The 14,073-nt window shown below is 41.3% G+C and overlaps 1 protein-coding gene across 7 annotated transcripts in view; it reads left to right on the forward strand.

Annotated features, from left to right (window-relative positions):
* The window catches only part of LOC106925267 (low-density lipoprotein receptor-related protein 1-like), a 107,631-nt gene that overhangs the window by 51,985 nt on the left and 41,573 nt on the right, over positions 1-14,073 (forward strand). For 4 of the 7 annotated variants that reach the window (XM_014999479.2, XM_014999480.2, XM_014999482.2 and 1 more), the window contains exons 8-23: positions 1,312-1,534; positions 2,632-2,821; positions 2,917-3,060; positions 4,600-4,836; positions 5,269-5,449; positions 6,393-6,615; positions 7,705-7,894; positions 7,974-8,099; positions 9,471-9,611; positions 9,807-9,932; positions 10,025-10,141; positions 10,388-10,468; positions 11,237-11,404; positions 12,824-13,006; positions 13,090-13,287; positions 13,383-13,628. In XM_014999479.2, the coding sequence (XP_014854965.2) occupies positions 1,312-1,534; positions 2,632-2,821; positions 2,917-3,060; positions 4,600-4,836; positions 5,269-5,449; positions 6,393-6,615; positions 7,705-7,894; positions 7,974-8,099; positions 9,471-9,611; positions 9,807-9,932; positions 10,025-10,141; positions 10,388-10,468; positions 11,237-11,404; positions 12,824-13,006; positions 13,090-13,287; positions 13,383-13,628 (2,774 nt within the window). Of the gene's footprint in view, positions 1-1,311; positions 1,535-2,631; positions 2,822-2,916; positions 3,061-4,599; positions 4,837-5,268; positions 5,450-6,392; positions 6,616-7,704; positions 7,895-7,973; positions 8,100-9,470; positions 9,612-9,806; positions 9,933-10,024; positions 10,142-10,387; positions 10,469-10,676; positions 10,728-11,236; positions 11,405-12,823; positions 13,007-13,089; positions 13,288-13,382; positions 13,629-14,073 lie in introns of all 7 variants that reach the window. The other 3 variants (XM_014999475.2, XM_014999476.2, XM_014999477.2) reach the window with 1 other exon arrangement.

A 14,073-nucleotide genomic window follows, 5' to 3' on the forward strand; every position in this document is an offset into this window, starting at 1 on the left:
GCAACACAGAAATGTTGTTTATTAGCACATTTTCAGCATCTGTGTGAGCAAGAACTTGTAAATCAAGTCAAAGATTTGACTGCACAGATATATTTTTATACACTCTTAAGGATTATGAATGTCATATTTAATTTGAAACTTTAAACATCAAACATCTGCAATAAATAAAAAAGATGGTGGAGCAATGATAAAATAATGTTGACACCCAAGTTTAGATTTGAGTTGTAGATTTATAGAAGTTGGAAAAGTCACTTTTTAAAAATTCAGAATCAAATATGAGTACCAGAGTACCAATTATTATTATGTGTTGCTACTTTGCATAGAAGATTATCTAAAACAAAAATATGTCACAATGTCCTGTCCAAGAAAATGATCCAAGAATATCATAAACTGGAGACTTTCTTATGGTAATAAAATGAATTTATGTCTTATATCAATATTGATATTCCAGACTGCAAAAATTTTGATCTGCCCAATTGAGTGAGCCAAGACAAAGTTTTTGGACCACAGTGTCATAAAGCAAGGGGAGGCTTTGAAAACCCAAGGAAACTGGACAAGTACGGTGGTGGCAGCATCATCCTGTGTCTTACATTTAGTGCTAATGATGAAGTGCTTCAGCTGTAATTTGATCACATAAAGGCTAGTGCCTCAAACTATCGGGCATCTCAACAGGACAGCTACTACAAACATAGATAAAAACTGGTTTTGTAATAGATACAACTTGTGGATCTTAATTTTCTAGAGTGGCACTGACCTCCACTCTGGACTTTAAAAGCAGGTTGGTGCTGGGGAAGCAATTCAACTCCACTGATTCAGACAAGAAAACTGGTTCACTCTCCAGACAGAGTCAGTCCAGAAACTAAACGATGATTATAAAACAGTGAGTGATTGAGGTGCATTTAACAAAATATGATGTGTGCATATATTTCAGCTTGTGTGCATAACTGTGATCCTGTCAGAGTTCGAGGGGGAAAAAATCACTGAAGTTGTTGCAGAATAATTCTACCTTTAAAAGAGAGCAGTGGAAATAAACAATTAAAGACCTCACATATCATAATAATAAAAGGTCCCACCAGATTACAGACTTGCTAGGATTCAGATCAGAATCATAATAACAAATCTGACAATTTTATTGGAATGAACACCCAGTTAAATAACTCGTATATACTTCAAAAGCACAGCTGTCTGTTTCCTTTTGTATGTTTCTCTTTTGCACGTGCAGTACAGCCACGTCGATATCGTATTTTCAGCGTCCGTCTCTCTGTACGTCCTTCTGTCCTCGCTCAGCCTGTGACGGTTTTGTTTCTGCAGGAAGGTGTTCTTCACAGATTACGGTCAGATCCCCAAAGTGGAGCGCTGCGACATGGACGGCCAGAACCGCACCAAGCTCGTCGACAGCAAGATCGTGTTCCCCCACGGCATCACGCTGGACCTCGTCAGCAGGCTGGTGTACTGGGCCGACGCCTACCTGGACTACATCGAGGTGGTGGACTACGAGGGCAAGAACAGGCACACCATCATCCAGGGGCTGCTGGTGAGACCAGGAGATTGTCGCTTTTGAATGTTTGCATTTGCGATTCATTATGAGCTTTAAAAAAAAAAAAACCATCCAGCATCTCTTAGAGTTTCCCATATGTCTTTAATACTTCAAATATTACCCCTGCGCACTCCTGTAAAGGGCTCTTGGCAAGTGAATTATGAGCAGAGAGAAGATCTGGGTCATTCGCCTTTTCATTAGACAGGCTGAATAACGATGTCCGGTGCTGACGCTGCTAATGCAGCTAATGCAGCTGCACTGCTGATGCACAGTGGCTCTTAAAGCTTGCGAGGACGTTAACAGCTTTCCTGTTCTGACTGACACAAACAAACAAACAAACACTAGAGGCTTTTGTCTGCCGTTGCTTTCATACGACTCATTTTGGCAGAACATACAGCGACTTGCAAAAAATACTCACTCACATTTTGTCACATTACAAACACAAACTTCAAAGTGTTTTGTTGTCTGATGGACCAACACGAAGCAGCACATGATGATGAAGTGGAGGGAAAATGACGCATGGTTTTCAACACTTCTGCAGGTAAGAGTGTGAAAAGTCTACACCTAGCCCCCCCATATGAAATCCAGTGCTGAGGTCAGAGGTCACCAAGTAAATAAATAGAGACTCATCTGTTAATGTGACCTCAAAAATGAATACCTGGAAGTTTTATTTTTTTTTTATCAGAATTGTATCTGTACAATGAAAGTATTCTTCTTTTAGTTAATCAGAGAACTATAGATCAGAGTAAAAGAGAAACGTGTATCTTTTCAATATTTAGCATGATGTCACTTTGCTTCAAACCAATTCAGGGGACGTCACTTCAGAGAAGATTTTTCTTTTTTTATTTGACCTACAGAATAACTTTAATTAACTCCTTTGACAGGCTTACAGAACAATTATTGTATGAGAGAAACATTTGTTAATCTCGTATTTTAAATCTAATCAACCCTTCAGATCGAGGTGATTCGACTGCTAAGCAGATTGGACTTCTGCTGTTATTAATCTATAAACATATGGCTTAAGTAAAGCTTTATTTAGTGATTTCCACTGAGTGCCATCGCACCATGCTCTGCTTTTTCTTATTTCGTTTTAGATTGAGCATCTGTACGGGTTGACAGTGTTTGAAAACTATCTGTACGCCACCAACTCAGACAATGCCAACATGCAGCCTAAGACCAGTGTGATCAGGATCAACCGCTTCAACAGCACAGACTACCAAGTGGTGACCCGAGTGGACAAAGGGGGCGCTCTGCATGTGTACCACCAGAGACGTCAGCCTCCAGGTGCTCGTGAACGCTAACGCTGCCACATATTTTGTCAGTCGTTATCCACTACAACAGCCCCCTCACGTCTTATTTCGCCCTCCCCTGGTTTCCAGTGCGCAGCCACGCGTGCGAGGTGGATCAGCTTGGGAAGGCCGGAGGCTGCTCCGACCTCTGTCTCCTGGGAAACGGACACAAGACCCGGACGTGCCGCTGCCGCTCTGGATTCAGTCTAGGCAGTGATGGGAAGTCCTGCAAGAGTAAGTGAGACTCCAGTTTGAGTAAGTCAGAGGTCGAGTTAAAGTCAACAATCACTTAACTGTCTGCTGACTCAGACTTTTACCCAGAATGCCCTCATTCTGATGCTGCGAGGCTTGAGGAGCAGTAGAGTCGTTTCCTACAGATACTCTCATGAGAAGTTCTTAGTTTTGCCGTGGTTTCAGTTCAGCATTTTAGCTGAAATTTTGGAAAAGTTAAAGTAATCCAATATCTTTATATATTTTGGATTATAACTAAATCATCTTAGGTAATTGCATTTTTTTCCTCCCAAGTATTAGACTTTACTCACTCTTCTGATGTCTAAAAAACGTCTCCTTCCCTCCTCCTTTTCCTTTTTTCTTGTGTCCTTCATTCCTTCCTTTGTCGTTCCTTTTTCCACTTTGTTTCCCTCTTTTCAACTTGTCTTTCTATCTTTGTGTAATTTCTTTGTTTCTTATACCGCCTTGTTTTCCTTCCTAGTGACATCCTACCCAACCTATTTAGTTCTCTTTCCTTCTTTTGTCATTTTGTCTTAGCCTCCTTGTCTCTTATTTCAACCTACTTACTTACTTCCTCCCTTCTTTCCTCCCTAGTGCTAGTATTTTATGCTGAATAATTCTATGCTTTAAAGAAATTTAAAAGACTGACAGATATGCAACACTTAATCGAGAATAGAATGGAGAGACTTAAAAATGTGTGCAGTCCTCTTCTCTCTAATTGGTCCACCTGGTAAACCTGGTCCACCTGATGTAGAAAAAAAATCCCTATATAAAAAATAAGTTGATTTTTATTGCAGCTGCATAATCTCACACTGAAAACCCCAAAAACCTATCCTTTAATTTGAGAATATTTGTTTAGTGGGGAAAATCCCTCATTAAGAAATAATTGAAACATAATGCTGCGGGCCTGTTTCTCTTCTAAAGGCACTTTAATCCTTGATGAAATCTTAGATATACCAAGAAACGTTGAATTCGAATCGTGTTGGTTCTACAAGAAATCTGAAAATATGTCCTTATGTAGCTGTTCAGCAAGATAATGATGAAAAACTATATGGTCAAATGAAAACAAAAATAGTTCAGAAGAAGCAAAACAGCTTCAGACAAAAATATTTTATTTTAGCATGTAGGCAAATATGTAGGCTTGAGCTCAGAATGAAATACAAACTATGGATCCGTTGAAAATCAGCTTTGTTAACTCGAAACAACGTTGAGCTTGGATGAAGGTTGTTTACAGGTTCTCTGTTGAAAGAACAGAATTAGCTCTAATTTCCACTTGGAGCTGTTGGCTGTGTTCAGAAAGATGTTTTAGCTTTTCATGCAGCATTAGCAGCTTTATTAATCTGCCTACTCCTAAATCCACAGAACTGATTTAACCAAGGGCAACCCATTATCTTTCCAATTTGGCACTGCTTGCAAATCTTAACTCTTTTAGTTCATTTGTGTTATGAAGATTCTGGGGGGAACTACTGCTTTTTTTTTACATTTGGTGTCAGATAAATAACAGTGTCAGTTTTAAGCCGCGCTTGTCTTGTTTTGCTGCAGAGCCTGAACACGAACTCTTCCTGGTCTACGGTAAAGGCCGCCCGGGTGTCATCAGGGGGATGGATATAAAGGCGAAGGTACCAGACGAGTACATGATCCCGATCGAGAACCTGATGAACCCCAGAGCTCTCGACTTCCATGCAGAGAGCGAGTTCATTTACTTTGCCGACGCCACAAGCTACATCATTGGGCGACAGAAGATTGATGGGACAGAGAGGGACACTATCCTGAAAGAAGGTAAGTTAAGACTGAAATATTTGTGCAGAGGATTTTACAGTCCATGTAGAAGAAAAATATTTAAAGTTAATGGGGAGACTTATTCCAGTGCGATGACATTTTCGGCAGTTTTAGGTTAACTGTGTCTCACAAACGTGTTAGTCTTTTAGGATTGCCAGATTTTTGCTGAGGCTGAAATTTACAAAGACGCACAAAAAATGAATATTCTTTTACTTTTTCTGAATGCATGATTTAGACTTAGGAATATTGCATTTCACAGAGAGAGTAAATTTACATCACATAATAATCAGAGTTGGAAAAAGACATCGTCTTCAATTTTGCAAACACAGGAAAACAACCAGAAAAATGTTGAAACTGATTTTGGAAATGCCATGTTATATAATGCAGCACTTGATATCTACCCACCTTCAAGTTTGTTCACGTTTGTTTCAGGGATCCACACAGTCGAGGGTATTGCTGTGGACTGGATGGCCGACAATTTGTACTGGACAGATGACGGGCCCAAGAAGACCATTAGCGTAGCTCGGCTGGAAAAGGCTTCGCAGACCCGCAAAACCCTCATCGAGGGGAAAATGACTCATCCTCGTGCCATTGTGGTGGATCCTCTTCACGGGTATGGGTGGACACACACACACGCACGCACACACACACACACACACACACACACACACACACATACACAGAGAGAGCGAGAGATGAGGTGGGCGGGAGGGAGTTTGATGCTTTTGTTCGACTAAAAGAACTTCAATCCAGAGCTGCGGTTGTTTCATCTGTGTGGATCAAGAGAGCTAACTCATGCTCCATCTACAAAAAAAGATTTCTATTATTCATCTTGTTGTTTATGTCATCTTTATATCCCACGGAGAGGCATTTGTCATGCTTTCAATCTGTGTTTCTGGCTGTTGTTACAATGCATTTTGATGCTCCCCCCCTTTTGATTATTACTCATGGATTTCCTCCACCAGATGATCCACATGCAGGCGTTTCTATCGCTCACCGGATCGAGCCGCACTCAATCTTTGTGTCTTGTCGCTAAAAAGTTACCGGCTTTCTTTTTAAAATCACACATTTGCAAACACGTTGTTTAGATTGGTAGTGACAGCATGATGTGTGTCCGCACACCTCCCAGGAGAAAGGCCCTCGCTTCCACTAATGCACATAATCCATCAGGCTCAGAAAGAGGAAAGAGGTGGGGGGAGGTTCGTTGAAAGGAAAGGATGAGAAGGAGAGACGGAAGAAAGAAAAATGAAATTTTAATGATTATACCTGCCATGTTCCCAGGAGCTGAGGTGTTTTCAGACCTAGTTAATTGCTTGCAGCCTGTTTTTTTTGTACATCAGTGACTTGATTGACAAGTCCTGGAGTAATTAACTAATTGAGGATAAATAATGATTTATTATTTTGCCAGTTTGCGCTGTGTAACCATTCCCTTTGGGTGGTCTGGCGATTTTTCTAAAGCTCTACATATGTTTGAAACTCTTTAAAAAAAAGACCAGATAAATATTGTATGTCAATCAATCAATCAATCAATGACTGATGCTGTTGTGCTTCATCAGGTGGATGTATTGGACAGACTGGGAGGAGGACCCCAAAGAGAGCAAAAGAGGCAAAATTGAGCGGGCCTGGATGGATGGCTCCAACAGAAACGTCTTCCTGACTAGCAAAACGGTGCTGTGGCCCAACGGGCTCAGTCTGGACATCCCGCAGGGCATCCTCTACTGGGTGGACGCCTACTACGACCGGATCGAGATGGTCTACCTCAACAACTCCGGGCGAAAGGTCTGACCGCCACGTCGTCAGAATGTTCTCACAGCGACGCTCAGTCAGATCAAAACCAGGATTATGTTCTGAAAGACCAACAAACATGGGAGCTGAAATAATCAGAATTGTTCTGCAAACCCAGTGGTTTAAGGTGTTTGGGCAAATTTTAATAGATTTAAAATAAATAACCTAGAAGCAGATGGTTAATATTCTATAAATGAATTTTAAAAAATTAGGTAACATTTACTTAATATCTTTTTAAAATGCTACTTCAGTAGCAGGTACATACTGACCTGTTTGTTAACATGATGGCTAGTGAATATAGACATTTGAAACAAAAAACAAAAACCTTGCTTAGAAAAGTTTTGGTCTTTCTATGGAGGTAATATTGTAGAAATAGTCTAATATTTAATCTCTAACTGAGACAGATGGTTTACTTTGTATACACTGAAACTGATTGTGGGATTAGAGTATAACACATGTAGCTCACATAAATGACACTGAAATGTCATAGTCATTATCCTAGATCATTTCTTAATCTCATGCTATCCTATGCAGACACTCAGTCTTCTCTGATGAAGATCCACTCAACTTGCTACACAGCATGTTTGAAGTAGTTCAAACTGTCCAAAGTATGACCTCACTTCCGATTAATTTGACTGATTCAGCTATTTAAACTCTTGATGAAATTAATAGAACGACAGCAGAACTTTGAAGTTTCATCATAAGATGGCTGGGCAATCTTTGTGTTTACAAAACAAACAGAAACATGAGTGTTGCTATGGTGAAAAAGTGAAAAAAAGGACTTTCCACTGGTGCAGTACAACAGATTACATTTTACACACTTCATCCCAGTATTGACTCTCCATACAAAATCATCTAAATAACAGGACTTGACATAAAAACACTTAATTTCTTGATGTTTAAGTCAAACTTAAATTAGCTTGACGCACCAATAGTTAGTGGCAAGATAAGAACCAGTGTAAGCATAAGTTACTGCTTTTTCTTGATAAACCTTGATATGTTCTTTCTGTAAAAGAGATTGTTGCATGAAGCACTTTCCACCATTAAACATGAATTCCCCTCTGGCTTCTTGTCTGCCATCAGACGGTGTATGAAGGTCAAGAACTGAACCACGCCTTCGGTCTGTGCCATTATAGCCACTTCTTGTTCTGGAACGAGTACCGAAGTGGCAGCATTTACAAACTGGACACCACCACCGGCACCGCCACACTGCTTCGTAACGAGCGCCCGCCCATCTTTGAGATCCGGATGTACGACGCTCAGCAGCAGCAAGGTGCTGGACATTAGATGTGACATGTAGCGTTAACTTTATGCTGTTGAGTCGCTGCTTATTTATATCCTTTGTTCTGCAGGTTCTAATGCATGTCGTGTGTACAACGGTGGCTGCAGCAGTCTGTGTCTGGCCATACCAGGAGGCAGACAATGTGCCTGTGCAGAAGACCAAATACTGGACCCGACTGACAACACCAGTTGTAAAGGTACAAAAGTTACTAAAAGGAAGGTTTTGTCATGTAAAATAATGTGATAAATTAGTTCAGTGCTTTATACCCCCTTGAGTACAACTTATATCTCTATCACTCAACTGAAATAAAATATATTAAGCTCAACTAAATACGTGTGCATAAGTGTGTGCACATGCATATAAAAAACATTTTGTTACAGCACGTCTTGATTTTATTACAGCATTTAGTGTTTTTTGCGTCAAAGTGGATGAGTAAGGCACATCTTGATGTGGTAACAATGATCCACCCTGCTTTAAAAAAAAAAAAAAAAGTCTCGAATCTATCAGGGCCTCTCCTCTGCACAGCCTTTTCCAGACCATCAAGTCCAGGTCTGGGTTGTGTACGGATAAAATTTCTGATCTTCTGGTGAAGCAGTTCTGTGCTTGATCTGGATATGTGCTTTTGTTTGTTGTTGTCATGCTGAAAGATGCCAGAGGTGGCAGCAACTCTCTACAAACTGTGCGTAGAAAACTTTTTCAAATTCAACTGGGACAAAAAAAAAGTAATATTTTTTAGCTTGCCCTTTTGCACCCCCCAATTCTGATGCTGTCCACATGGCCCATATGTAACACCTCCGCTCCCCTTAATGCTTCAGAAGGCTGATGAAGTCCATGACTTTGGCTTAAAGATGCAACTAAAAAAATGTAAGGCAAAAAACCAAACTGGAACAGCTGAACTTTATTTGAGGTTAATAAAGGATTCTTAAGGTAATGGTAGGTACGTGCTGACTCCTATATCATTGAACAGGATTCTTGAAACGGTGGTTATTTCTGAGCACAACCACATCCAATGCTACGAGGTCTGCACGCATTTTAATATTCTCCTTAAAAGATTTTAAGTGTGCTCTACGAATGAAACGTACATGTTATGCAACACAAAAGATTCTGAAGTGATTTATTATGGTCTCATTTCTTCACAGCACAATGACTTGACATTTTAATTTATTGGTGGGTCGATGTTGTACGTCCAGTATTGGCACAAACATCTGTGATTGTGCGAGGGCTTGAAGAGTGCTTTGCTCAACTGCAGGGTGAAAATAATCAGACAATGATTAGGACTGTTTGCTCAGAGTTGAATGCACAATATACAACAACAATGACAGCTGCATATTGTAAAAGAATAAAACATGATGCTCTTTGTGACAGTATCCAACAGATTAACGGTGATAGCCCAAGTGTTCCCTGTCTGTATGATGATTTATTTGCAATTACAGTACAGCTACTGGTTTGTGGCAAGTTTGACAAATGGATATGGATGAGGTTTTTTACTTCCACAATTCTTTTAATGGGTAGAATGCAAAACTGCATCCTGGCAATGTTTAACCTGCAGTTTCTCCTTTTTTCCCAGCCAACCCGTCTTACGTTCCCCCTCCTCAATGCCAGCCGGGGGAGTTTGCCTGCAAGAACAATCGCTGCATCCAGGAGCGCTGGAAATGCGACGGGGACAACGACTGTCTGGACAACAGCGATGAGACTCTAGAGTTATGCCGTGAGTCAACACACGCCAGGTCCTAACAAGCAAAGGGGTGCACGGTGTGTGCTGCTGTGCAAGGAGGAATAAAGCAATGTCTGCGGATCTGGGAAAGCTTTGTTTCCGTGTGGTCGAAAGTCCAGCCATGTTTTCTTCAGAGACTGTAACAGTGATCTAAAAATAAGCCTGTTTCCTTTCATTTTGTCTCTCCAGACCAGCACACCTGCCCTGCTGACAGGTTCAAGTGCAAGAACAACCGCTGCATCCCTCTGCGCTGGCTGTGCGACGGGGACAACGACTGTGGCAACGGCGAGGACGAATCCAACACCACCTGCTCAGGTGCCCCCAGCACGCTTCGCAGAGCTATTCTAAGCATTTCCTTCTTCAGTTTTCACCACACTGGACACAACTTCTGCCTCTTTGCGTTTCAGCTCGGACCTGCCCACCCAACCAGTTCTCCTGTCACAGCGGGCGCTGCATCCCCGCTTCCTGGATGTGCGACCTGGACGATGACTGTGGCGATCGGTCAGATGAACCTGCATCGTGTGGTTGGTTGACGTCTCGTATTGTCATACAGTGCTTTGGTGGTGGCGGAATCACGCTTTTGGGATGCTTTCATTGTTTTACTTACTATATATTACATAAAATCCAATAAAGTTTGTGGCTGTGGCTTAACAAAATGGGTCAAAGGGCATGAATACTATATGAAGTCGCTTTTGATGACTCTAAAGAATGTTTTAACATTTGAATGGATCTTAAACGGTATAAAGTCTAATGGTTTTTGATTTTTGCAGCCTACCCCACCTGCTTCCCCCTCACGCAGTTCACCTGCAACAACGGGCGTTGCATCAACATCAACTGGCGCTGCGACAATGGTTAGTGTCTACTCTTTGCTGCGTTTGCACTCTAGCAGCTCCCTAGCTCCCTTTGTCACAGTTTGCCATGCATGTTTCATCACCAGGCCTTTATTTCTTGTGCTTTATGTCATGTCGTGCATTCCGTACATTTTTGTATTTTGGTTTGTGTCGTCCTGTGTCGTGCTGTTCGCCCACTGTGCTGTCTTCCGTTGGTTCTGTCTTTCAGAAAAGGATTGTGACGACGGCTCTGATGAGTTGAATTGTCCAAAGCTGACCGGTTAGTGCATAGATCAGAATGCACCAAAACGGTGATGATGCTAGCCGAAGCTTTCAGACTGACCAGTAAAGGCTTGGAGAGAGAGTCAGGGACGCTTTTCTAACTGAGGTTCAGCCTCAAGCTGAGGTGTTTGTGAACCCAACAGAAACTTAAACTGCTGCCTCTTGTTTTTTTGTTTGTTTGTTTTTTTCATTGATGTGCTACACACAAATTTGATCAATGACTCTATCAAATTTGTGCGCATCAATTGTAAATAGTTGTTTTTTCCCCCCATAAGACTTTAAAACTCAGTGGTTTAAAAAGCTGTTTTTATGTTGCAGAGCTCAATCTGTCATCGCTGTGTACATTTTCTTAATGGTGCCTATTCTGATCTATGCAGTTTCTGTCATCACTTTAAAGTCTCATCTTTCACATTCTGCATTGTTTGTTTTCACTTCCACGTGTTAAATTATCTGTTGTTCTTGTTGCCTCATTTGATTCAGAAGCGACTTGCTGCGTTTGTTTTCCAGATAACGACTGTGGGGACAACAGCGATGAGGCTGGATGCCGGCACTCCTGCTCCAGCACTCAGTTCAAGTGTAACAGCGGCCGCTGCATCCCAGATTACTGGACGTGCGACGGCGATAACGACTGTGGGGACTACAGCGACGAGACCCATGCCAACTGCACTAACACGGGTCTGTGTCTCTATCTGCTGATCTGCTCACGGTCCATTTCATTTGCTCACGGTTCACTTGCTTTAAGAGAGAGTTACAAAGGATTAGCTTGTTCTTGCAGCACTCCGATGTCCTACTTTGTAACATATAAGTCAGTTGTCTATGTAATGTAACATTCTGGCTCGTATGGTCTGATGCAGCGTTTAAGGATGATCAGAGCTTCCTGTACAGTAGAGAGTAATAAATGTTAGACATGTATTAAAAACCTAAGAAACAACAGCTTTGTGTTAAAGCAATTGCTGTAAAAGGAGGGTTTATTATTTGGAGAGAAAAAAAAAAGACTGAGGGATAATGGACTTAACACTTTCTATTGTCATCTTATATTGGCAGTCGTCATGGTTATCAGGGATTTCATTACTACAACATTTTTCTCTATGTGTACTTGTTTGAAAATATAGACTCTAAGCAATTACCCTGAGATGTCCAAAAAGTTGACACTTTTCTGTTTATCATGTTTCATGAAAGAAACATGAAGTTAAAAGCTCAATGGCTCAAATAAAACAACTTTGTTGTAAAACACTCAGCTTTCCTGTTAAAGGCTGAGACCGGTCTCTCTCTCTCTTTCTTTCTCTCTCTCTCTCTTCTCACCTGAAGGAACTGTACGTTTCCACGTCAGAAAAAACTGTTTTGTAAAAAATAGTTTAATTGTTCATATTCGTGTTGCCTTTGATTTAATTTTAAACATCTGAAAATTGCTAACTTCAAGTCTTCTGCACATAACATAACTTTTTCACCAGAGTTGTTCTGTTGCTGATGTGTTAAGGTATGCTGTGTTCAATGAACAGGACAAAATTGGATTTTTCAGTATCAGACAAGCTCGTCACCAGTCTAAGCCAATTAGGCTCAAACTTTTGTTCAGTGGTATCTGTCCTGTCTTTACTTCTTTTCCTTGTCAATAGATTTTTGTTTTTGTTAAAGTAATGAGTTTTTCCCCCCTGCAATTTACATTATTTTAAACATTTTGCATTTTTTCTTGATATTGTTTTTATGTAAGTTTTTCTTAATATTTCAACATTATTCCATGTCATTTTGTGTTTTCAAGATGTTCAAACTTTTCTTTTAAATTTTATTTTGACATCTAAAAATTTGTCATTTTGACATTTTTTTCACCTCTTTTTGCTCAGCTTTCATCTTCCATGTTGTCATGGCTAAACAACAAAAACACTTTCTGTAATTTATTTTGCTTGACTAACTCGTAAACAGAAGCTCATAATTGAACTGTATGGTCATCATTTAGCTTCTTTCCAAAGCAACAGGAGAAGAAACAGACTGACTAAAACAGAACATGTTTTAGTCAGTCTTCATGCTGCCTTTCTGCCTCATGATTTTGGACTTTGTTTTGCACTCATCACTGAAAACAAACTTTTTGTTCCCCCACAGCCACACGTCCACCCGGTGGTTGTCACACCGATGAGTTTCAGTGTCGGATGGACGGCCTGTGCATCCCGCTGCGTTGGCGCTGTGACGGTGACACCGACTGCATGGACATGAGCGATGAGAAGAACTGCGAGGGCGTCACACCCATGTGTGATCCAGCTGTCAAGTTTGGTTGCAGAGACTCCGGTGGGGCAGACTCGGAACAAAGATGTCAAGTAAGTTTATGTAAACTTTAAGTTTTTAGCTTCAACCCGACCTTCTTTCCGCAGCTCGCTGCATCAGCAAAGCCTGGGTTTGTGACGGCGACGGCGACTGCGAGGACAACTCGGATGAGGAAAACTGCGAAGCGCTGGTGTGTAAGCTCTCCCACCATGTGTGTGCCAGCAACTCCACCATCTGCCTGCCTGCAGAGAAAATCTGCAATGGCCACGACGACTGCCCAGATGGCTCCGATGAGAAACTCTGCGGTAAGAAAAGAACAGCGTTCGGGCTGAGAGCAGAACATCAAGTACTGCATCCCTGCGTTTTCAGACAGTAATGGCCTCACTTCTTCGCTGTGCAGATCTGTGCTCCATGAACAACGGCGACTGCAGCCATAACTGCACGGTGGCTCCCGGCGAGGGCATGATCTGCTCCTGTCCGCTGGGCATGGAGCTGGGCTCCGACAACAAGACGTGTCAGATCCAGAGTTTCTGCGCCAAGCACCTGAAGTGCAGTCAGCGCTGCGAACAGGACAAGTTCAGTGTGAAGTGCTCCTGTTACGACGGCTGGGAACTAGAGCCCGATATGGAGAACTGCAAGAGCAAAGGTGACAGAGCCAATCAAAGAGAACAGCCTGACAGTGGGTTGGGTATAAATGATTTATATCAGAAATAAACCATAACATTCAGCCAGTTTACCTTTATTGGCCCTTCTGGTAAAAATATGTGGAAGCCCTAAAATGAATTCAACTTTTACCGCAGTTCCATAATCTCACATTGAAAACGTCATAGAGAAATCAACCTTTAATTCAAGTGTATTTACTTCTTTAGAGAAAAAAATGTGTATTCCTATTGGCAAGGCAAGTGTTTCACTAACAGAAGCAGCTTTTTTAAATTTATTATCCAATTTTTAAGTCAACGAATGCCTAGGAACGTCTAAAAAGTAATGCGTGCCTACCTGTTTCATCGAGGTATGAAGCTTTTCAAACACGGCTGAGCAACGACCGTATTTATGTTACAGTCACACATGAAAAGTAAGGAATAGAAAGTGAA

This window comes from Poecilia mexicana, unplaced genomic scaffold, assembly GCF_051168715.1.
Source record: "Poecilia mexicana isolate PSO_F unplaced genomic scaffold, ASM5116871v1 scaffold_5, whole genome shotgun sequence".
Taxonomy (NCBI): Eukaryota; Metazoa; Chordata; class Actinopteri; order Cyprinodontiformes; family Poeciliidae; genus Poecilia; species Poecilia mexicana.